The sequence below is a fragment of the Apodemus sylvaticus genome, chromosome 6, assembly GCF_947179515.1.
Source record: "Apodemus sylvaticus chromosome 6, mApoSyl1.1, whole genome shotgun sequence".
NCBI classification, from domain to species: Eukaryota; Metazoa; Chordata; class Mammalia; order Rodentia; family Muridae; genus Apodemus; species Apodemus sylvaticus.
Window position 1 is genome coordinate 119,421,845 of NC_067477.1, and position 21,779 is coordinate 119,443,623.

Below are 21,779 nucleotides of genomic sequence, written 5' to 3' on the forward strand. Positions count from 1 at the left end.
CTGCTTTTCTGTATGGTATAGGTCAGGCCTGAGGCCTCGTGCACATTAAGAAGTAGAGCGTTTGCTTCAGTGCTCAGCCTGTATTCTAGAGGGGAACACAGAAGTTCCCATCCCCTTGACTCTGTACAACATAAAAGCTGGGCTCAGATTGGTGACTGGAGGAGCCTTTCCAGGGTACACAAGATGACCTCAGTGCTGTATTGGTCTATGATGGTGGTGCTGAGGCGGCCTGGCTGGTCACTGAGACCGTGAGCTTTCCTCGCATACCTCTATTATGGCTGGGCTAGACTGGAGCAGGCCAAGGACTTTTTAGTAACTTCAAGGGTGTAGCAGTCCTCTGGGTGATCATTAGATGCCTGCCAGGTCTGGTGGAGCCCTTATCTTCTAGTCAATATTCCCGTTTGCTAGGCGGGTACTGTTACCAATACCAGGTATAGATGGATGGTGTCAAGGCAAGTGATAGGCAGGGAGACAGAAGAAGTTGGGGATGCCATCTCTGTAGCAATGGACTTTAGTCGTTGTCTTCTCGACCAGTCATGTCCTTCAACCTAGCCGGTGGGCCTGAGTCTTGTTCAGGCTGAACTTCAAGTCTCCCAGATACTCTGAGGCCCCAACATGGAGGGAGCTCTTCTCTTCTTCCCACCTCACAAGTGGGCGCTGACCCAGGTTTCTGGAGTCTACTGGGGGCCCCAGTCTGGTGGCCCATGCCAAGTCTCCTGGCTACCCTCTAGCCAGGGATCTGGAAGCAGGTGGTGGCATGCAGGAGGCCCTGGCTCCTGCCCCATCACTTTGCTGTGCCCTCCAAGGGTGTGGTCTGGCCACCAGCCTCTTACGACCGTGCACTATGCCTACCATTCTCAGTGCTAGCCGTTTCTCGTGTTCATCTCCTCCTGTGTGCTGTTTCTGCTCCAAGACCCACCCTCTGTTCCCTAAAGTGTGGTAATATTATCAGCTACCAGCCTCTACCTCTTGCTAGTTACCCTTCACCATTACACTGCCCACCCTCCACCACATCACTGTCCTGACCTCCCCTGCTCAACACGGGCTCCCATGGGCCCCGGCTCTTAGCTGCTCTGGGAAAGCTATCATCGGTTACTCCTGGACCCAGTGCCACCTCCTTGTCTTACTAAACAAATCTACTCAAGGAGTTCCTACCACTGCTCTGCCAGAACACTCTAGTCCAATCTCTTGTGTTCCTCTGCCCCTTAGTTTCTGAGGCCTGCGTTGGCAGGGGGATTCCACTCATGGTTCCCTGGGATTTGTTACATAATTGCCTAGTTTCAGCCTGGCCCAAGTACTTTCCTATAGTGAATTAGAAGCCATTCTTTATGGAATGTATCCCTAATACAGAAAATCAAGAAATAATTCAAATGCCCTCAAAGAAGGGAAACGGAATGTGAACTGTTAGGCAGATATTTCAAAAGTATGTAGGTATGCATGTGTACGTGCTTGTGTGCGTGCTTGTGTGTGTGTGTGTGTGTGTGTGTATGGTAACAGAATGGTCAAAATGTCTTCAATAACATTAAATGATAAGTTAAATGAGATCTAAAATTGGTTTGTGCTGTTTTCAATATAAACAAGAAAAATGACTGGAAAGAAGCCGTCGCATTCCTCAGGCCTCTGTTGGGATATAAAGCCCAGTCATAGACGAGACACAAAGTATTTCTTGAATACTATTGCAGACTACACAGTGAGCCTGGGTGTGCTCTCCCCCTTTTACAAGGAAAAAAACACAACCTCAGTAGTAAGTTTCGATGGCTACTCTGGAAGCACGTTGCTGCTGTGACACCTGCCAGGGTCCCCTTTCCAGGGGCTGGTGGCACAGCGTCCAGGCAGGGCGCATGGTGGGCCCTCCTCCCCACCAAGGACTGAGCAGCCTGGGAGCAGCCGGCCTCTGCTGACCTGTTGTTCCTTGTTCTGCAACCTCGATGGCTGGGCATGGCAGGGAGGGCTGAGGCTGGGATAGCAGGCAGGATGGGTGTCGCCCCCACTTCCTTTGAGCTCTGTGGTATTTTTACCATCTCTTTTGGGCACAGCCATCAGGCCAGGGCTCTGGCCCGGCAACAGTAAGAAGCTCGCCCAGGGCGGGAACCAGTGCAAACGGCTTCCGTTTTCATACAGTGATGATGGCCAGTATTCCCAGACCGTGTCTGCTTATTTTCCTTGCCGCCCTTACAGGTGAGGGAGCTCCCACCCCAGCCCAGGGAGCAGCCGGCCAGCCTGAAGCCAGCTTCCACCACCCGGCCCCTTGCCTGCCACCCCAGGAGGCAGGGACAAACTCTGCCAAGTGCATCTATGGAAGAAGGCTGTCAGCAGGCTCACACTGGGCCTGTGATGGAGCAGGTTTGGGGAAGACGGGAAGCAGTGCCTCTCGAGTCTAGAACAGTACCTGGCACCTTGTGCGCGTAGTGGTTAAGTGAACTGGAATGTCCTGTGCTCCCCAGCAGGACACCCAGACCGCCATGATGAAGCAAAGGGACAAGTATCTTTGAAGCCAGAAGCCTTGGAACTGAATTGTCAGGCTGGCTCCCTCCTCCAGGAAGGCTTCATTGTCGGCCACAACTTTGTAAACAGACAGTGCTGATCGACTTTTCTCTTAGGAGGTGATGACCCTGCCTAAGGGCACACTGGCTCAGCTATGCCCCTGCTTCACCCGCCTGGCCCTCTGGGGACAGGGACACTCTTACCATTCATACAGTCCCACAGTCCCAGTGCCAGCCCAGGGTGGGAGTGTACCCTAGACCCCCATTCTTGTCTCTCCCCTGCAGCAACACTGAACGTGCCTGATGAGTGCCCAGCGATGCACGGATCGCTGCCTGGGTGGGTGAGCATTTGCTTGTCTACGGCCCAGGCCCGTCAGCTCCCACGATGCTTGTCCAGGCCCAGCTATACCGAGTTCTCTCAGCTTCAGGGTGTCCTGTGGCATCTCCAAGTCTGTCTACCACTCATCAGAGACGGCCTCTCAGCATCCGCCCTGCCTGGACCAATCTTGGAAACCTACTCCTGCCCCTGAACGTCCCATACTGGGCTCCTGAGACTGATTTCTCCATGCTAGACCCCTGGCCCTGGTGCTCCCCATACTGAGCTCCTGGCCCTGGTGCTCCCCATGCTACACTCCTGTCTTGGTGCTCCCCATACTCCTGACCCAAGTTCCCCATCCTGGGCCCTCCACATTAGGTAGCTGATGGGAAAGAAAGAGTAAATACTCCTCCCACAGATGGTGGCCCTGTGTGTTCCTTCAGCCTTTCTAGTCAGCTCAAGCCCAGTATGGCTGTGCAGGGCGTGGCCCAGAACACAGAGCTCTAGGTACAGCAGCAGAGCCAGAGGCCTGGCAGTGAAGTCCTCACCACAGAAGAGTCGCAGTCACTGTGTTTTCCAGAGGGAAGGTTACTCTTGTTGATAGCAAGCTCACAGCTGGACTGGAAACGTGTCAGCTTCAGGGGGCCGTGAGGGTCTCCAGTGTTGGTTAACTGTGTGTGTGTGTGTGTCTGTGTGTGTGTGTGTGTAATTAACTTCTTAGTAAGTGTAGCTTTTAAAAAACTTTGCTAACAAGGGTCCCAGGTCAAGCAGTTCAGCACAGACTCTCTGGATGTCTGACAGGGCAACTGGAGATCCCCAGGACAGTGACCTGCGGGTTGTGTAGAAGAGGTGAGGCTTGTGGGGTGCGGGGCACTAGCTGGTGCTGAAGAGCTAAGGTATGAGAGACAGGAGCACCTGCAGCAAGTTCCTGCATGGAGATTACGGTGAAGACAGGCTTTCTGGAGTATTGCTTGCTCCCTGTTTTCTGTGTCCCTGGATTCAACCTGCAGGTTGAAAATGTTCAGAAAGACTTTGCATCTCTACTGAGCATTCGTAGACTTTTCTCTTCCCTAAACTGTTCAGTGTGACAACTGTTTATTTGTATTTACAATTGTACTGGGTATCATCACTAATAGGGGTGGTTTAAAGGGTGGTCAGAAGTCATACACAAACACTGCTGGATTTCATAGAAGACTTAAGCATCTGTAGATTTGGGGGTGGGGCAAGTGGAATTAGCCTCCATGGAAAGCAAGAAGGGATAGGTCTACCATGCGTCAGGCATGGGCACTGGACGTGCCCCGACTCATTGAACCCTTCTGCTGACCCCATCAGGTTGTGGAATCCCATTCTGCAGAGGAGGAAACAAAGGTTAAGTGGCTTGCTCAAGTTCATGCACTTAGTTAAGTGGTGGAGCCAAGATTTGACTCAGGCTGGCTGGCTCCAGGGCCCACAACCCTCCACTCCGACAAGCTAATTAGCCTGGAGCATGAACACTGCTGTGCTGGGCTCCAGTCGGGAGTTCTCTGCATGGCTCTGGCAGTGGGTGAGACTGGGGGACTGCTGGGTCTGGGTGGCTGGGGTAAGGGCAGGTGAGGCAGGTGCCCCAGGGGCAGTCTGGGTGCTGATGTTGGGTGAGAGGCGAGAGAGACAGGCAGGCAGCCATCTGGGTTGTGTAATTTACAGCCCACACTATGAGAGCCACCGGCACAGGGGCAAGATACCTCCTCCCACCTGGAATATGCCTCAGGCTTGGGAGGCTCACTGGGGCAACATGGGGAGGGGGGTACAGAGTCCTTGAAGTCAGCAAAGGCAGCATTGAGCCCCCAAGGGTGCCTCACACTGAAGGCCTCCTGGGTGAGCGGGGACCCTGGCTCAGACACCAAACATGGTATCATCAGTCTCTACTTGGGTTGTGAACTGAATCCCAATCACTCATGTCTTCTCCCTGTCCCCTCCCAAGTCAACCCTCGGTAACTAGTATTCTGCAGACACGGTCACACTCAAATGGCTCCTGGCTTTGTCTCTCTGCAAGATTGTCCTGTCAAGGGTCTCAGAAAGGTTAAAGACTAAGAAGGTGGTGGATGTGGACCATGTGGGACAGGACCTGGGCTGTGATGAACTGTGTTGGAGAAGGGAGACTGTAGCTACCACCATCGGCAGCCACCCACACTAGCCTCTCATTTCTAGGTAGTAACTTCCTCTACCGTTTGCCAAAGGGTGCTCGGGTGCTGCTCTTCCAGGTGGGGATTGAAGTGGTCACAGAATGAAAGGGGCTGGTTTTCTCAGGTGGTTCCTGAGGTGACTCAAAGGACACATTCCGAAGGGTCTTTGGAATGGGGAGACTTCTATGCCAGGCCTAGTCCACGAAGACTCAAAGGAAAGGGGAGGCCTACTGCTGAAGGAGTGGGAACATCTGACTGAGGGCCTCCAGGTGCCATTTTGCTCATCCCAAAGTCCTGGACAGGCAGCTGCCCAGGGGAGGAAGGGTCCTGATGGAGGAGCCTTGGTTGCTTCCGGGATACTTTTATTGCCATGATTATCATGGTTTGTCATGACCCTAAGCAGGACTTCCCACACTTGTAAGGTGCGATTCTTCTAAAGGGGTGAGAGAATGTTGCGGAGTGAAGTTTAGGGCCTCAGAGAAGGAAAATGTCCATTAGGACGACTGGGGTCACTGCATAGTTAACCTGGAAGCATTCCACAGACCTGGCTCTGGGGATACCTGGCTGGATGTCCTTGGTAGTTCTTAACAATTTTCATCCTTCCCCCCACCAATGGAAAAGTGTTTGAACTTGGACCTGCAAATCTGCTTTTAACCTTAAAGTTCTAGTTTGTCCCAAGCCATTCAAGCACAGCCATCTGGAAATAAGTTTGTATGATCCACACTTATGTAGTCACACAGATATCCTACTCACGTGCAAAGATTGCCTTCAAGTGTATTTTGTTTGGGTTCTCGGAGACAGGGTTTCATGCAGGTCAGGCTGTCAAATTTACTGTAGCTGAGGAGGACCTTTAACTCCTGACCTTCCTGCTGCTGCCTCCCAAGTGCTAGACTTGCAGACACTATGGCAGCTTCAAAGTCCTTTCCTGCAGAATCCACTGTGGTCAGTATGTGACCTTGGAGCCGGCAATCGTGGGTCTGACTTTAGCTTCACGTGGTTTCCAGCCCAGGACCCACCATAGCAAGCCCCTGTCATGGGAGGAATGGCCAAAACAACTGGGGCAATGAATTACTTAATGGTGTTGACATGCTCTGAGAAATACAGTGTTGGGCGGTTTGTGGCTGTGTGGGCATCACAGCAGAGGATTATGAAAACAAAGATGGCTACATCACTGGTGATATTATCCTACGGAACCACGGTTTGGTCACTGACCAGAGCCGCTTGTGACGAGTATGAATGTTATACACACAAGTGGATCACAGAATCTCCTTGACTGCGGAAGACCAGGGAGCTGTATTGATTCCTTGTGCTCAGAACAGAGGAGGGAAGAGAGGGCAGGAAGGAGAGGCAGGAGGGGGAGATGGGGAGAGACAGTGAAGGGAATGGGTGGCTTTGTGCCTTTGGGTAAGCTATGTCAGATCCTACGGATTTTCACCTGATTCTCACAGCGATGGGGATGCAATGGAGCCCCTCTCTGTGCTAGGAAAGCATTTCAACACTGAGCTAAATCCCTGCCCTTCATGTTCTGATTCAAAATGTGAGGCTAGGGTCACACCTACAGTACTTAGCTGTTCTGAGAATTTAAACTGTATGTACCTACAAGTGCCATGTCCCCATTTCTAGTTTTTACTTTTTTCAGTTGGCATTGAAGGTGCTAATTCTTGTTCTCATTCATAAAAGTATCAATGAATCAATATTGATGCTATAAAGAGTTATGTGGTATCTCACCATTAGCTGATTAGACAACCTAACTTTCCTGTGTCGAGCTGCAGGATGAGTCTGTCCTCAGGACCCAAGCAGGTTCTGGGGCTGCTTCTATTTCTAATCCCACACAAGAGGCAAATCCAGTGCTGCCACTTTGCTGGCAAAGCCGAGACTCTGAAACACGAGTCTGCAGCCAGCAGGAACTGAAACTGAGTCAGAGGGAGAGAGAATTGCCTTGCTCTGATTGCTTTGCTGTGGGAAAGCAGGGGCCAGGGAAGAAGCAGGTCAGTGGGTCGAGGCTCTCCAGTGCAGCCTAGGAGGCCTGCTGAGTTAAAGCAAGATCTCCTCCCTCCGCCCTCTGTATGAGAAAGAAAGACAGACAGACACACACACACACAGAGAGAAGCAGAGAGACAGAGACAGAGACAGAGAAAGTCAGAGAGACGGGGTGGGGATAAATGAATCACAGGGCCTCCCGATTCTGCATTTAGTGACTTCGCAGGAGCTGCTGGTTCGGTGGGTTATTTACATTGGGGATTTGGCAGGCAGTCCATACTACTCAGGGTCCCTGCATTTCATTTTCTTTAAATCACAAGAGAGTAGGCAGAGCAAGGTTTGGATGTGAGTCTCTCATGTGGAAGCTTACACTGTTTGTAGTTTATGTCTCAGGCTGTGGGCAGCGGGGCCTTGGAAGCCACACTGCCATCGGTGGAGCACTGGCTAACTAGAGTCTGTTATTCCTTCTTCCCAGGTGACCAGAGGATGCCTGATCACATCCACACATCAGTAAACACATTTTGCTGTGATTCCTTTCCTTGAGGAGATGTGAACATCTACTGTCTATGCTCCCTCCTAAGGTCAGGCTACGGTGTGAGTCTGCCAAAGTTCACTCTGAGGATTTATTTATTCAGCAATGGGTGAGGGTTACAGGCAGAGGCATGTGTGGTGGTTCTTTAAGCAGCCACTCTGGAAGGTCGGTACCCAGCATGCACAATGTCTCCTCCATGGCTGTGTGGGTGGGAGTTCCCTTCCCTTGTGATACAGCCTCCAGCCCAGTGGTTTGCAACCCGTGGGTCGAGACCCCACTGGGGTCAAACAGACCTTTCACAGGGGTTATCTAGGACCAGTGGAAAACTCAGTAAATTACATTATGATTCATAACAGTAGCAGAATTAGTTTTGAAGTAGCCATGAAAATAATTTTATGGCTGGGGGTCACCACAACATGAGGAGCTGTAGCTGTAGGAAGGACGAGAATCAGAACTGTATTAAAGGGTCAAAGCATTAGGAAGAATGACGACCACTGCGCCAGCCCTTCTCTGAGTCCCCAGGGCCATGTGTAATTAGTGGCCTCTGGATACTCAGGTGAGGATCCCATGACCTTCCCAGCCCCCTCCTTCCAAAAGGAAAGAGTACAGTTCACAAGCCTAGCTGTGATGATCTCCAAGGAGTAGGCCCAGCCAAGATGGTGGCAGTTTGGCTTGCCTTAAATTACAAGGGCCAAGTAAGCTGGAGGTGGGATTTACAAGGTAGTAATAATGCGCTCTCCTCTGTGGCACTTAGCTTCTTGAAAGCATTTTACAGCCATTTACTAATTAGTCCTCCGCTGCACCCTCTGAGCAGGTACAATGCTTCCTGATGGGCAAAGCCACAGGCAAATTGTAAAAACATGCACGGACCCTCACTGCACTGGGTCACACAACCTCGCGCTTGAATCCATATGAAGTGGTGACTTTCAGTTTCTGTTTTCTCCTCCCACCAATATTTTTACGTGTGTGTGTGTGTGTGTGTGTGTGTGTGTGTGTGTGTGTGTGTGTGTCTGTCTGAGAGAGACAGAGAGAGAGAGAGAAAAAGAGGGAGAGGGAGAGCCTGAGAGATTACCACTCAGCATGTGTGGAGATCAGAGGACTACTTCCTAGGGCCTGGTTTTCTCCTTCTACCTTGTTTGGAGGCAAGGTTTCTCTTCTTCCTGCTTCTTTGTTAGGTTTGAGACCTTCTGGCTCATCTGTCTCTGTGTCCATCTCACTGTAAGAGCGCTGTGATTACAGATGTGTACCATGACACTGAGCGTCTCATACGGGTTCTGAGGACTGAATTTAGGCCACCAGGCTTGGGTGGCAAGTGTCCCCGCCCCCTCCCCTCCTGTTAAACCTTCTCTCTGGCCCAATTTTCTGTTTTTTCATTTCCTGCTAAGAAAATCAGTTCAAACTCTTCCTGGGGTAAGAGAGCTGACCATCTTTGTGAACACAATCTCCATCCCTACAAACCTACACATCACCCCTTTCCAGGAAGGATATAAAAGAGCCTCAATGTGTTCCCTAGACCCACGGGCATCTGCTGCAGGCTTCAGCTGGCCTGCTCCCTGCAGCCATCACAGGCAGGCTGCCGCTGCTGCTGGTCTCTCCTGGGAGGTGGGGGCTGGGAGGGCCAGAGGACCATCACCTGAGTATCCACACTCCTCTAAACCAGTTGTCTGCAATTCTGCCCTAATTGCTCATGGCTCTGGGGGCTCTGAGAAAGCCTAGAGCAGTGGTCCCCCAACCGGAGGGTCTAAACCCTTTTGTGGGGGGTCACCCAAGAGTATCAGAAAACACAGATATTTACATTATGGTTCATGATAGCAGCAAAATTACAGTTATAAAGCAGCAAAAAAATAATTGTATGGTTGGAGGTCACCACAGCCTGAGGAACTGTGTTAAAGGGTGGGAGCACTACAGTTGAGGAGCACTGGGTAGAGGACACAGGAAGGGAAGGACTGGGGGAGGGGATTCTCCTACATAGCCGTGGGAGAGTCATGCACGCTGGGTGGTGGCTGCTTTAAGGTCACCCATGCTCTCGCCTGTAATCCCTGGCCACGCAAGCCTGATGGCCTCAGTTCAGTCCTCAGAACCCATATGAAGAGTTCAGTGTCACAGTCCGCATCCGTAATCATGGCGCTCCTATGGCTTGCGAGATAGGAGACAAAGACAGAATTGGCCGGAAGGTCTCAAACCCAGCAATGGAGCAGAAACAAGAGGTGGAGAAAACCAACCACAGGAGGGATTCTGATCTGGGCCCAGCCTGTCTGACAGGTGATGACCGGCACTTCACTCAACCTCTCTGATCTTGCTTCCTCATCTGTGGGGCAGGACTTGACCCCAGCTGCTCGCCCACATCCCAGGTCTGCTGTGAAGATACTCTGAGCCCTGTCTGCGACCGTGCGTCTTAGACAGACGGTGTCTGCCTTGCTCAGATTAATCATCCGCTGGCCTGGACATGCCAATCCTAGAGGCTGACAAGGGCAAGGTGGGGACAGCTGGAGACTGAACTGCGCTGTAGGCTGCAGACTCTGCTATCTGAAGTGTAGGGGTCCCCTCTATGCATATGCCACCCTATTCTAGGGCTGGCGATGCCTGCCAGGCGGGTGCCGAGGAATCTTAGCTCCAGCAGCTCCTGACTAGGTTGGCAGTGAAGCCCGATGCATGCCCGGGTTCACAGGGTAGCCAGAATAATCCTAAGTGGCCACGGCAGGGAGCCGCGGGGCAGTGGTTCGTAACCACTGTGGGTTGTGACCCTTTTGAGAGTCGAACAACCCTTTCACAGGGGTTACCTAAGACAATACAGAGAGTTACATTATGATTCATAACTAACAAAATTATACTTAGTAGTAATGAAAAAAGTTTCTGGTTGGGGGAGTCAGGACATGAGGAACTGCATTACAGGGTCACAGTTCTCTGAAGGTTGAGAACATGGCTTTGCAGGAACGTCTTAGAGCTCAGCACACATCTGCCCTGAAGAGAGAGCACTGCCAAATAGACTCCAGCATGAAACACCCAACAGATTCCCTGGGGAGTCCCACTAAACTCTAGATGCCCACACTCAGGTTCCTATGAGTCTGCTAACAGTCCTACAGTGGAGAGAAAATCAAGAGTTCCTGAAAAGCCCCCTGGGAGATTCTGGGGAGCTGAGGTATGGTCTGGTGTAGCCCCACTTCTAGAATTACCTTCAGGAAGGGACTGACTTGAGTCATGCAGCCAGTTAATGGCACAGTGGGACATGGACACAGACTCCTCTGTCCTGGGAATTCCCAAGGGCAGTGAGCCAAGAACCCCTGGGTGCAGATGGGCAGCAGCCCCGCTGGCAGATCTGTTCCTGGTTCTCCCTAGCCTCTTGAGAACATCCTTGGAGCTGGGGGTCGGGGATGCAGGGATGAACTTCTCACTGGTGCAACGGGGTCTACAATTCCTTCCTTTCTGGGCCCATGTGGTAAAACTTGGCTCTAAGAACCCCCACGGAGTGGGCCGAGTGGGAGGCCCAGCAGGACCGTGTGTTCCTGCAGGAGGAACCTTAGTTTCACGAAGCAGAAGAGGAAGTCCAGGCCAACCACTCAGCTCTTGGTTCTCTTGCTTTAAGGATGCTTCCTGCACTTTAGGTTGCCTTCAGGATAGGAGCGTGCTACACGGCATTGTGTGTGTGGGCCTTGTCAAGAGGTCAAGTGCAGCCTGCTGGTGTGGAGGCTGGGAAGCGGCGTGCTGCTGTGAAGGGCCTAGCTGACCCGTCCCACACTGCTCCAGCTTTGCCTGTTCCTGCTTTGCTTCCAGTCACGAGACCCTCCTGGCCACAGTCCTCCCTCTGGCCACTGACGGGAGTGGTAAAGGATGGGGAGAAACTTGATGGCTTCTAAATGCTCTTGCCATGTAACCCAGACTAGCCACGAACTTGCGATCCTCCTGCTCCGCTCTTCGGAGTGCTGGCGTGACAGGCAGACCTGGCTCCCCAGTTCTGATCCTGCTCAGCTTCAGAGCGGCCAGGCCTGAGGTGAGAAGTCAAACACACCAGAGATGGCCCTTGACCCCTACCCTTTGTCTCCTATGAATAATCCACAGAGCCAAAATGACCCAAGGAGCTCCCATGAAGAGAGGGAGAGGGGGAGGGAGAGTACACACCGGAGCCAGTGGCTGCACGGTGCTAGGAACCAGGAACTGCTGAGCGCTGGCTCTGGGCCTGCGGAGTGGGCAACTGAACCCTGTAGGTCAGAATCACTGGGTCACCTCTTCTCCAGTGGAAGACTTCCTCAACTGGAAGTATAAATGTTGGGGTACAAATTACACACACACACACACACACACACACACACACACACACACACCACTAGTTTCAGTGGAGTAGGGAGAAGTCAAGGGTGTTCAATGGAACTTGAACGGAGCCTTTTGGACAAAGACTTGAAAGAAGGGTGTGTGCATTCATGACATTTTAATTTCCCTGGAAAAGTTCTCCATCGTAAAGCAGTTTATTTCTTTCAGCTAAGAAATCTACGGAGGGAGGAGGAGCAGCCAGCCATGAGGGGCTGGGATTCAGGGTGCTGCCAGCCGTGAGGGTTTGGGCTCCAGCAGAGCAGGGCTGTGTGGGGCAGGCAGAGCTGCTGCCTGAGCAGAAGGCCGCCATGGAGACCTTCCCAGCAGCTTCCAGGAAGCAGGCTGAGCGCTGACACGCATGTGGCTGGGCTCTCAACACTGGTGTTTCCTAGAGCTTCCCGTTGGCAAACGCGGCCTCCTGGAACTGAGGGACAAAGGTTTTGAAATAAGCCCTGGTGGGAAAGAGGGGAGAAAGAACTGTGGTTAGCATAAACAGCTTGAGCAAAAAAATGCAACTCAGAGCTTTCCCCGTAACTCAGAACAGTTGTTATTTATTGTTCATGCAAGCTGGGGCGGGCTCTCCTCCCCAGGCAAAGCCTTCTGGACTGTTCCACGGAGCTCCATGCGGTTCACTACTGCACTACCTCTCACAGGTGGCTAAAGAGTCTGTGCTGACCTTCCTGCCTGCCACATCTATTAGACGCTCACCCTCAGAACGCTGTCCATTCTTAGGAGAAAGACCGGGCTTGAGCCAAGCTCTAGAACAGAGAGCGACCATATTGATACCCAGTCACCTCCTTGCCTGAAGGCATCACCAGGGTTATACCCTCCTAAGTTAGATCTATGACTTCATAAACATAAAGATCTAATAAGGATCCCTAAATGAGTTATGCTCTGTATTTATTTCCACATATGTGTAGTCTAGCTTCCCGGCTGGGCTTTGGGAGAACCTCTAAAGACAGGAAGAATCTCGGACAGAACACAGCCTTCTGGATATCTGATTTTTTTTCTATTTAGACAAGTGTTACTCCTCATCCAGACTAGCCTGGCCCTTACTCTATAGCTGAAGTAAGCCTAGAATTCACTAGGTACCCTAGCTGGCCTCTTAACTCCCAGGAATCCTCCTGTCTCAGTTTACCAAGTGCTGGGATCATAGATATGAGCCACCACATTGACCCAGACACCCGGCTTTCTACTCTGCAGAGACAAAGCCACATTCCACATCAGGGGATGGAATGTGCTGAGCCTACGCTGTGCCAGAGGCTGCTGGGATGGCCCAGATGTGGGACCGGTCACATAGGAGAGATCTCCGTTTAGAGGAGGAGGCAGATATAAAATCAAGCAGGACCAGAGCTGGGGAGTCAGGTCTCCCTGTCATGCCAGCACTCCGGAGAACGAATCAACACTTAGGTGTGTGGTACATACATCTCGGTGGCACTATGGACCCTATCAGGCAGTCACTGAAAGACTGGGGTGGGTTGAACTGACAGAAGACCCAGCAGGAGCAGTGGGAAGTGGGAGTTGTGCATGTGTAGAGAAAAGGACCTTCCATTACCCAGACTTGCCTTTTAGTCCCTGACTGACTCCCACATAATCTCCATCATCCTTGGGCGTTTAGTGGTAGCTCGCCCAGTAATCTCACTTTCCCAGAACAGCAACAAGAACTAGGAGTCCCCAAGAAGTGCCACCATCCACACAAAGTATCGTATTAAAGATCTGGGTTCTAATAAGCCTGGCTGCCAGGTTCCAGCTCTTAGGAGGTGAGAGGTGCCCAGCTAGGAGTGGAGGGCCCACTGAGAGGCAGGAGGTGCACCTGCCTCATTACTGAGATGAAGGACAGCAGAGCCAACCTGGGAGAGCACCGAGAGCTGCACAGGACTTAGCTCTACCACAGGTGCTACGATGCGGCACAAGCGCCCCTGTACCCACCAGGCCCTGGTGGCCGGTCGTCTCTAGACCCCCCAGAGTGCAGCTACTGATAATGCACGGCCCTCCTCCACCACCACCAAGTCACTGAAATCCCTTCTAATTAGACTGCTCTGGATGTCTGGGCTTCTCAGTCTAGGTACCCCCATAGTATCTCTGCAGCATTTAGAAGCCAGTGCCCCTCTTTGGAAGCCTGCTCTCTCTCTGTCTCTGTCTCTCTCTCCCCTTTCCCCGCCCCATCATAACTGTGTGACTTAAGCATGTTAGCTCTGCTGCCCCTCTCTCTCCTGGACACACCTTCTCTTGGAGCTTGGGTCTCCCTGCTCTCCTCTCTCCATGCCGAGCAAGGCCGAGGTCATGGTTCTGAAGGCTTGCGTCACTTTCAGTGCCCTCCAGGCTGCTCCCCACCCTCTTTCCCCTCCCAAATTTCCAGTCCCACAGTCCCAACCACCTGCGGGACATTCTGACCTAGAAGACACTCTGGCCAACGTGCGCTCCTCTAAGAGAGCCTGTAGCTTCTGAGGCTCCCTAGATCCTCGCTGAGAACCCACCGTCAAGATTCTCATCCTCTTTGGTCTTGGTGACACTCCTGTTCTAATTTTGCTACCTTCCAACCGAGTCCTGGAAGAAGCCTGCTTCCCTGAGGACACAAGCCAGCCATGCCTTTCTGTTGACTGTCTCTGCCACGGAGACCTGAGCAGGATCTGTGTTCCTCCAGCACTCATCCTGACTCCCACGATGGTTCTATTTGCCTGCCACTCATTTTATTTTGTTGAGTTTTTTTTAAAAAATATATTCTTTGATATTTTTGAGGTATGAATTCCTTTGAAAAGTAAACAAAGGATACTCTCAGAAAAAGTGTAAGCAGATCCTTCCATTCCTATTACACATATCTTATGCAACTAAGGACTACCCTAAGCCCACCCATGTATGCCTGTGTATCTGCCCGCCCTCCAGTACGTGCCCGCCCTCCAGTACGTGGCCACATCCTCTTTCTCACAGCGTCATTTCCACCTTTACTTCCGTTTAGGTTAGGTAGTTTTGATTTCCACATTGCTTGGCCATCAGAGGATTCTCTTCTGCCCATAGACAGTCCTTGTGCTTCCAGGGCATTGGAATATTCACACATCCCCCTGACAGGCCACACTGGTGGCCCCTGTAAAATGGGGCTTGCTGGTTTAGCCCTGGTTCAGCTTGCACTCCACAGTGGCTTTACTGGATGTAGCTCATGGTGGCCACTGGTCAGCAAGGGCTGGCTTAAGCCCATGCATTACGAACTGTTAAAGTATGTGGGTGAGAGAACAAGACTCTACCAATATATGCAGTGTTTACATGGTGACAGAGGAAACTGGTCCACTCTTAAATTCAGTCTGTGCCAATGAAAAGAGAGGAAGACAGATAGAGCAGCATCTTCCATCCACTCCTGACCGACACAGACCCACAGTGCTGAAATCACTGTCACCTTGACTTTAAAGGACTTGTGCACAGCTGCACCTGACCAAATACTCTTTATGCATAAGGAAGAGCTGACGAGAGTGTTGTGACCTGGAACACAGCTGGATGAGCCAAGAGTAGCCCTGATATGAGGTTCAACAAAGGACAGAGTGTGGCAACCATGGCTGTCAGTCACATGTCCCAGTGGCGTCCATTTATTTTCCCAACTGTCTAGATGTGTAGCTGGGGAGAGCTGACTCCCTTACTCTGAGGATCAGAGTGGGTGGGCTGCTGCCAGAGCCTGCAGCCCTTCCGTCAAGGTCACTGTGGACAGGGTCCCTCTGGCTGTATCTAGGTTACATACAGCAGGGCCCCAACATACAGCCTGGTTGAGTGGGCGTACTGGCTGCAAGGATTGGCTCCAGGCATTAGCCTGAGCCGGGCGGCTATAGTCATCCCTCCCAGGACCAGTCTCTCAGGGTCTGGAGCTACTCAGCCCTCAGCTTAGTGTTTCCTCGGAACACTAGTGGGGAAGGGGCTACAAGGTCCTTACAAAAGGTCTTGGCAACAGGGAGCATGATTGATAGGCAAGCTCTTCCTTTGCAGAAAATTTGCAGAAAGTTTCCTGTGTTTCCCGGGCTTTCCCTGCCAGGGCAGACTGTGCCTCTGCAGGGAAGTGTGGCGAGGGCTATTTAAAGGCATGATGCTCCCAGCTGTTTGCAGAGATCGCTTCTCAGCTTGGCTCCTCATTAAGTCAGTTAAGGGAGGGGAAGCAGGCAGAGGAAGGGGAAAATGACAACTGGCGCCCACCCATTTATAGATGGTTTTAGAGCACTGTTTTCAATTATTTACTTTTTATCAGAGAAAATGAGGAGCTGCCCAGGGCACAGCATGCTAATGGCACTAGGTATCTACATCTGTTACCGAAGGCAACAACGTGTCCAGGAAACTTCCCAAGTGTGTGATGTGGTGGGACAGGCTCCTTGCCTTAGCGTTAGCTGGCCAGGGGTGGGTGTGGTGGCAGGAGACAGATGCCTGGAGTCAGCCAAGTCCCTCACTCCACTCATGCTAGAAGTTTTAGTTTCAGACTAGTTCAGAGTCTATTAAGTTTCAGAGTGGAATAAGGCTCCGATACTCTCACACTTTTGATAAGTCTGACTGACACCCTATTGCTCAAGGTTTCAGAAATCCAAGAACCTCCAGAAAACAAATTGTAGAGAAGGGATCCCAGGCGGTGGCAAGGTCAGTGCTGTGTAGAACAGGGCAAGGGGCCAGGAGACGCCATGCTTAGCAGCTCTCCTTCTCTTGGCCCTGGACCCAGGGCTGATCTTTTCTTCTCTGGACTTTAGTTGCCTCTTCTCCACAGCTGAGAGCCTGGCCTGCCTCTGACTGTGAGTGACGGGTAGAGTAGGCCCTGAAAAGGTGAGATCTCAGCTTCAGGCCTGTTACTAGCTGGATCCCTTGGGCAAGTGACGGTTTGGTTTCTTCATCCATAACATGGGAACAACTGTGGCTACCTTAAAAGGTTCTTAAATGAGATGGTCCAAGTAAGCCCTTGACATAGAAACTGACCTAATAGATGATCAATGCTGCCAACTGTAACCATGGGAACCAAGCTGGGTCTAAGTGGTGGGGAGAGAGGGTCAGAGGTTCTGTACACAGTCATAAACATCGTGAGGCACTATGGAGGAGGGATGCCTTGTACAGGAAGACAGGCCTTTCGTGTCCGTGTCCTTAATTCATCCTCTTCCTGTGGCTTCTTGACTCACTCCGCCTTCCCCACACATCATATACAGAGCTGTCAGCCGGTCAGTGAGATGGCTACTCTTACACTGGACACAGCCAATGTCCTGGGGACAGCATATAACTTCTGAAATTCAGTCCTGGCCTGCTTGGTGGCATATTGGTGGCATCTAAGGGTAAGCTCTGCGGCCAAAGGTACCCCAAAGCCCTCATTCATCTTCTTCCAAACCTGCTGGGTTTGCTCTCTGGGTACACATTTTTGGTCAGGAAGGAGGTCACATCTGTTGGTTAGGAAGGGGTTTAAGAGTCATATGACGAGCTGCCCAAGACGAGGGCAGAGTTATTTGGCGTGGTCCTCAGACAGATCTTTTTATTTTGCAAAAGCCTAAACATTTGCCTTCTTCCAAAACAGGACTTGAATTAAAAAGTGCTTTTCTCTGGGCAACTGTAAGATGAGACAGACCTGTGATGTGCGAGCCAGGCCAGTGTGGTGGTGGGGTGGGGTAGGGTGGGCTGGGAGAAGTGGTTTAGAGACATGACCCTCACCGTCAGGAAATTCAGAACATATAAATCAAGCCAGAGGTCATTTATGAAAATAGAGGCAAGTTCCAAACACCTAATAGCTCTCTCCCTGCCTTTCCAGCTTCATTCTGCAGCTGTGACTTCAACAGACACATGGTTTTCATCAGGCGCATGAAAACCGATTGTGGTATGAAAATCAAAGCAGTCCTGTAAACAGTGTAAGGTAAGTCCTGCTAATCATGCCTCGTGGTGCCTTGTCCTCATTGTCCGGGACCGCCATGTAAATACAGACTCATTCTGGGTTCTTGCCTCATGTCAAAAGGCCAGGCTTACAATAGATCTTGACAAAAAGACCTGCTTCCATTTTGATGCCTTCCCCTGGAAACCTTCCAAAGCCCAGGTAGCAACTGCCCATCTAACTCTGGGCACTGATGGTGGATCAGTGATGGGTGGGGGTCTGTTTGACTGCTGTGCCCTGGGTGACGGTAGCCTGGCCCTCTCTAGTATGGGGTTTAAGAACATAAGAGTGTTTCTGTCATGGTTCATGGGGAGTCTTGAACATGGCTGCTACACATGCCAGTGCTTGGGCAGCTCTGGTTTCTTTCTGGGATGTGGGAGGTGGTGCCCAAGCTTATAAAATGAGGAATTAGCACACTGAAAAGACAAAGGCTTGATAGCAAGCTAAGAACACAATGTCACATGCTAGTGGCTTCAGATACAGGCCCCATGCCCTCAGCTGGGCCCAGTCTTTCTTAGGCTGAATTCCACGGCACTCTGCTCACCAGTCTGAAGCCAGCATGGCCTAACTTGGTTGAGGATGTTTAGACTTGGTTCTAGACTGTGTGTAACACAGTGCATTGCCTCACCTATGAGAAGGATAAGGTTGTGATCTCAGTATTGCTAAACTCAATCAAAAGCTGTTGTGGAAGGTCTTCACATCCAACTATTGGAATGGAACCTGGTTCCTGATGAACCGTAGGGTATCTAAACATTCTAAGTGCTCAGGATTCCCTAGCAGTTCGTTGCCCTTCTGAAGCCCTCTACAGAGATCTTCTGGAGCCTGGCCAATCCCTTTGGGGTCAAGGCAGCTTGCAGGCAGTTACTGCAATTGTTGGGGCCAGTAATTACTCTCCAGGATGCAAGCGTCTCCAGCTCTCACCTCTAGCTCAAGTGCAGTGTGCACGGTGGTGGAAGAGGGCAGAGGGCTACCTGGTAACTGGAGAGGGTTGGAGAGGAAATCCTCAGGCCTCAGCTACAAGGCTGGACGGCTCTTCTGGGCTTCCATCTCTGAGTAAATGCCTCTTTAATATGCCAGACAGTTTCCCATACTCCTAGGATGGAAGATCCCTGCTCATACAGGCCCCCAGGTTCACACTGGGTACTCCACACACAGCTCGACATGGATTCCTCAAACAGATGTGTGAAGAAGTGCATTAGAGTAATTTCATTTTATGAGATGGAACAATCACATTGTTATAGGGAAGAGTGTTAGAGGATGGTTGAGTTGCAATGACCCCTTACTAAGATGCAGATCCTGGCCTGTCCATATTGGCTTTTTCTGTAAGTCCCTCAAAGGCTGAAACTAGCATGGACTCTCCTCAGTATCCTGGTGCCTGTCTTTCTCAGGCTTTGTTACAGGTGAATTCCACCCTGGTGCATAAAGGAAAGAAGTCTGCTCTGAGGATGGCCGGCAGTCCGGGAGCCGGCAAGCACGCCTTCTCATCCGTCCCCTCTCTGGTCTTCTGCGATGAGCTGGTGAAGCTGCAGCAGGTAGTGGGTGTTGGGAATGAGGGATGAGGTGCTGCTGGGAGCTTCGAAGCCCAAGTGGGGCCCAGCCCTGTGCTCACTGGGTCCTGTCGCCTGTCTCTGCCTATTTTGCTCACACAGTGATCTGATCCCCCAACTACTTGGCTAAGGGCAAGTAGGAACCTAGCTCAGGCCAGGATGTGATAGCAGTGTGAAGGACCACAGATGGTGAGGGACCTGACCACAGCCCTGGCCACAAGAAGGGCTACTCATCAGCTCACCTGCTAGGGGGAAGTGACCATCTATTTGATGGTAGTGAGTCATCTTCAAGGTCACAGATGGCCTTCTACTGCTTAGTAAGTAAAAAGGGAAACACCAAAGGATGACCCCCTGAGCGGAAGTGCTCAGCCTACCAGCAGGGCTGACCACAGGGAGTGGGAGGTCTAGGCTCCAGCAGGAAGAGGCGGTGCCTCAGGGTTTCCATACAGCACCACTGGGCATTAGTCTAGACTCAGGGTCTAGTTATTGTCCCCAAGGAGCAAGATCACTTTTAGGACATCAATTCTTTGTGGATTTAGAACAATAGTATTCCTGTTGAGTTTCTTGGTGGTTGTGATGTCTTGTTTGCCAGGCAGCAAACATGGCTTAGGGGGTGAACGCTAGACCTCAAATGTCTAGGGGCTCACGGCTTCCCTGGCTGCCTGGGGAAATACCTGTTGGCCTTTGGGCACAGCATCTGGTGGGTGCTCTGAGCCTTGGTTTCCCAGGAAAGGTGTTTATGGCTAGCTTTGGTAGCAAACCGAGGGCCTTTACACCCTTCTACATTCACAGCCAGTGGACCAGACAAGTCAGAGAGCAAACAGAGGAGAAGCACCTGCTCTGTGTCCACGGCAGCTCACGGACCTCCAGTGCCACCCCAGGATGTGTTCACTCAAATACTGGGCTGTGAAATCCATTCAGTGGATCCTGACCACTGTAAATAACTTATATAAAATCTGAGAGGAACACATGTAGCCAGGGGAAATATCACTTTGTGAAACTTCTAATAATATACACTAAATTGAGAGATAAATATCTTGCTGTGGATTATGGTTTAAACCATACATAGAAGCCACAGGCTCGAGGGAAGGAAGGAGCCTGTCCTATGCTAGACAGCTTACATCCATCTCTGTTGTTTCCCACTGACTCCCAATGGCCCCACCCTCAGGTTGGTGTTTTTGCTTTGGCCAATGAGAAATCAATGATCCAGAGATGCCCACTGGCTTTTCTAGGGTCACACGCTAACAGGAAGTTATGCTGCTATGAATTTATGGCTGCTGACTCCAAAGAATATGCTCCTTCCTCTCCACTCTGGCATAAGTTCCAGTAGAGTGAACACTAGCAATGGAGGTGGGAAACAGGCTCATCCCTGGCTCTACCAAAAGGAATAATGCTTTCATTTCCTTGTCTATAGGGGAGTGAGGGATAGGAGAGCTTGATTTGGTGGCTCTCCCCTCCCGAATAGCGTTGTAGCTGAATGTGCTTTTCCTCATCCACTACTTTTAATAGAATAGCCAGCTACCTACGAGTGAAGCTCAAGAGCGGCTCTCATTCAATGGTCAGTTCTCATTCAGTGGTCAGTTCTCATTCAGTGGTCAGTTCTCATTCAGTGGTCAGTTCTCATTCAGTGGTCAGTTTTCATTCAGTGGTCAGTTCTCATTGCCCGGCATTTGTTCTGCATGTGCTCGATGGTCCAACACCTTGCAGTGTGTCTATGGATACGGACTGGTACCTCAGGGCCTGCCCTGGGTACCTCTGAGGACATTTATGGCTGTGATAACAAGGCGCAGAAGAGATGAGCCTGGCCTTCCTGCTAGCCCATTTGCTTCTCTGACATGTAGTGCAACTTAATGGAAGCTGGGATACCTCGCTTGTCTGAAAGGACAGAAGAAAAGGAACTCCAACAAAGACATATGCAGTCCGTCCACATGACACTGGAGGCACCATAGATGTTCTCTCAACAGATTCCCAGGAGAACACGGGTACCTATAAACTGTTTTCACCACAGATGTCATCTGGAAGCTCTGTTGCCCAGTGCTATAAAATGGGGTGCCTTTGATCCAAACACAGTCAATGGATGGATTGTGGTGGGAATCCTCCAGAGATTCCAGCTCTGTTTCTTACTGGCTGTGTGACCTTGGATAAGCCACCTTACCTCTCTGGGCCCCAGAAGCCTCATGTGTAAAGTAAAGGTATGGTTTCTAAGGCAACTGCTGGTCAGGTATATTATTATCTGTCATTGTTTGCTATTATTATCACCTCAGTGTCAGCCCAACCATATTAGTCATAGGCAGTTTCTCAAGTGGGAAGCAGTCATTTAATAATGACTTCTCCCTGTGCTTTGCTAGAGGGGTTCCCTCCAAAGTCTTAATAACCATCATCAGAGGTCCTGCATATCTGAGGCTTCTCTGCAGCTCCTGTGTATCTACAGATCTGACCTAGGATCCTAAGGAATGGTGGACCGTCTCCATCCTATCCTCCCTCCAACCTTCCTCCCATCCTTCAAATGAGTAGACAACAAGACATTTACACACTTAGAGAGCTTGTGGTCTGGGCATGGTTGTTCCTGTAGTGGTAAAGAAATTCGTGTA

At 51.0% G+C, this 21,779-nt stretch overlaps 1 protein-coding gene across 1 annotated transcript in view; it reads right to left on the reverse strand.

Annotated features, from left to right (window-relative positions):
• Window positions 1–11,881: 11,881 nt before the first annotated feature.
• Babam2 (BRISC and BRCA1 A complex member 2) overlaps window positions 11,882–21,779 on the reverse strand; it is a 376,664-nt gene continuing 366,766 nt past the window's right edge. The window contains exon 12 of the mRNA XM_052186334.1: window positions 11,882–12,230. Coding sequence (XP_052042294.1) covers window positions 12,167–12,230 — 64 coding nt within the window. The 3' untranslated portion in view covers window positions 11,882–12,166. The remainder of the gene's footprint in view (window positions 12,231–21,779) is intronic.